Source organism: Pundamilia nyererei, unplaced genomic scaffold, assembly GCF_000239375.1.
Source record: "Pundamilia nyererei isolate P.nyererei 1_Seehausen unplaced genomic scaffold, PunNye1.0 scaffold00009, whole genome shotgun sequence".
Taxonomy (NCBI): Eukaryota; Metazoa; Chordata; class Actinopteri; order Cichliformes; family Cichlidae; genus Pundamilia; species Pundamilia nyererei.
This window is the reverse complement of record NW_005187410.1, coordinates 2,250,157-2,252,761: the sequence shown is the minus strand read 5'-3', so window position 1 is coordinate 2,252,761 and position 2,605 is coordinate 2,250,157. Positions and strand designations below refer to the sequence as shown.

The following is a 2,605-nucleotide window of genomic DNA, read 5'->3' as shown; positions in this document are numbered from 1 at the left end:
AAAAAAAAATCTGAGATCAGAAACCACAAAAGCAAAGAGACTATCAAAAAAAACAAACATAATCAAATAAAGCCACTGTTACCGTAGTTCTTTGTTGGCATTTGCTTGAATGCTGCAATGACATCAACATGGTAGCCAATGTCCACCTCAAACTTTGTCTGGGACACCAGAATGCACTGGCCCTGCAAAGTGGCTCCGGGCTTCTGCCAGCCATTACATAACTTGAGCAGCGCTGCCAGGGCCGTGCCGTCCCGAGCTCGGCTGGTGGCCTCCGTCACGTCCACCGCTTCCATTCCCTCCAAAGGTCTCAAAGACACCGAAGGAATGGCAGCTGCTTCCTCCACTGCAATACGGGGTCAAGAAAAAAAGTAATGATTTAAGACAGTTTGTTTAAAAACAGCAGCGTGCATGAGTTGAGCTCCTGAATATGGAAGATCCTGTGAATACTTCCGTACTTAGCTGTCGGTAGTCTTCTAGACTAAAGTTCCACATCTTGGTGGCAGGATCTAAGGCAGAAAATTGCATTTTTAATTCCAAAAGCCAGCAAAATCAGTATATAATACAAAATAACTATTTTAAAATTGCTAATCATCCTATATAGGATTAGAGATTTATGTTCATAAAAGAAGATAACAGTTTTTACAGTTTTTGCATTAACTGTTTAGGAATTACAAAAATTTTATATATATTTTCAGAGACTAATTCAAGCAGAGAATAATTGACTGGTAAGCAGTTTTATGGCCAGGTGAGGCCTGTTCCCTTTTATGACAAAAGAAACTGACATAATATCTAAAGCTGATCCAAAGTGTTGAATTCGTGCTGTAATTTTAAATATGACATCCAATGAGATCTCAGTGCAGTGAGGGAGGCCAAGTGCATGATCATAAGAAAAACTCAAGAAAACAACTTGACAGCATCTAACTAAGTCAATAACACTTTTAGGAGGTAGGTGTCACATTGTAAATGTCTAGTCACATGGTTGATATGACTGTATACCAATGGCTTTTGGTGGTCTTCAAGAGTTACAAGCACTGAAAATTCACTGCAAAATTCACGGAGTAACATATCAGCTGCAAAACAGCACAGTAAGCATCTCAAACACTTACCATAGTTTTTTGAGGGGATGGACTTGAAAACAGCAATAAGCCCTGCATGGTAGCTCACTTCTACCCTGAAACGGTCTTCTGTGTGAGGTACACATCTTCCCCTTACAGAGATGGCAGGCTTTTTTGCAGGTACGACATTTGTAGAGGTGGGGTTAGAGGAAAGCTGTGCCACTTGACTCTGAGCAGGTTTACTGGGCTGCTTGTAAAATGAGCCAACTGCACCTCCGGAGCTGCTGGATGAGAGTTGATGTTTGCCCTGAGCTGGCCCCACGGGGATGCTTCCTTCAGGAGACAAGACGGAGCTCCTCAAATGTTGACTTTCCAGAGGAGTTGAGTTAGTAAGAGTCTGCAGAGACATATAATACGAAGCATTATAAAACTATCCTCACCGACAGTAAATGACTGCACATTTAAGCATAAACCCCACCTGGTTTGAAGATGCAGAATTACACACAGTGCTTTGGTTGAAGTGGCTGCTAGTGCCAGGCAGCTGCTGCTGACTTTGGCTCTGTGGTTCCCTTTTTAAGGGAGGGGGGAAGCATTTTGGTCCCGAGACTGAGGTTTCTCTGTGCTGAACTGAGGCAACAGGATCCGGACTCTGTTTGGGGAGCTGTGTTTGCACTGAAGTACTTTTGGAGCCTACTGAGGGCTTAACATTGGTGCTGTTAGCCTGTCCAAGTCTTTGGGCTCGTCTTTCTAAAGCCTTCCGCCTGTTCTCCTCAATCATTCGCTGTTGCTCTGCAGTCAGCTGATTAGACATGTTGACAGCTAGAGCTATCTAGCAGACATCGGCTACAATCTAAGACACCCTACGTCTGCAAAAAGGTGATCTGTGTAGATCCATGTTGCCTTTTAGAGCTACTAACTTCGTTTTGTTTAACGTTATCTGCACTGCTGCTTCTGTTGCTAATGGTAGCAGCTAGCGACCCTAATCTGGATGCTAACAGTCAAACTTAGCAACATAATATTATCGGAACAACCACAGTAGCATTACAGATACTTGAACTTTGAGCCGTCTGAAGCGGATGACCCCAAAATGCAATCTAAAAACAGCGAAGTCTGCAAGAATATCGTCAGCAGAAACTTTTAACGCTAGTTTACAACTTCTTGGTTCAGGATCTGGCGCGCAGGAAGTGACGTAGGAAAACAAGTCGGCACGTGCAGGTAGTGAAGGCAAAAATAATCTACTCTTGAGAAACTACAACGACTACAGGGACGTTTTTATTGCCATTAACCACGGCTTTAAAAAATCATTTTGTACTGATAAAAACCGCGAATATGTTATCTTAAAAAAACAGGAAAATATTTATTTATTTTGCAATTTGTGATTCTCCACTATGAAGGTGACACTATTGCTACCGAAATTTACGTAAAACATTTACATTTGTCTCTAATTATCAGTTAATGTGAGTATTTTTCTGCTCTAGTACGCACATTTTGTTAATACTTCTTACGTAAGACATCTAGTTAAAGAGAAAATGGAGAGGTTTGGAGGGGGG

General features: G+C 42.0%; 1 protein-coding gene across 1 annotated transcript in view; it reads right to left on the bottom strand.

The window, feature by feature from the left end:
- The window catches only part of smarcal1 (SWI/SNF related, matrix associated, actin dependent regulator of chromatin, subfamily a-like 1), a 10,659-nt gene extending 8,380 nt beyond the window's left edge, over window positions 1–2,279 (bottom strand). The window contains exons 1-4 of the mRNA XM_013908299.1: window positions 1,534–2,279; window positions 1,107–1,452; window positions 456–506; window positions 83–343 (exon numbers count right to left, since the gene is read on the bottom strand). Coding sequence (XP_013763753.1) covers window positions 83–343; window positions 456–506; window positions 1,107–1,452; window positions 1,534–1,866 — 991 coding nt within the window. The 5' untranslated portion in view covers window positions 1,867–2,279. The remainder of the gene's footprint in view (window positions 1–82; window positions 344–455; window positions 507–1,106; window positions 1,453–1,533) is intronic.
- Between the last annotated feature and the right edge of the window lie 326 nt (window positions 2,280–2,605).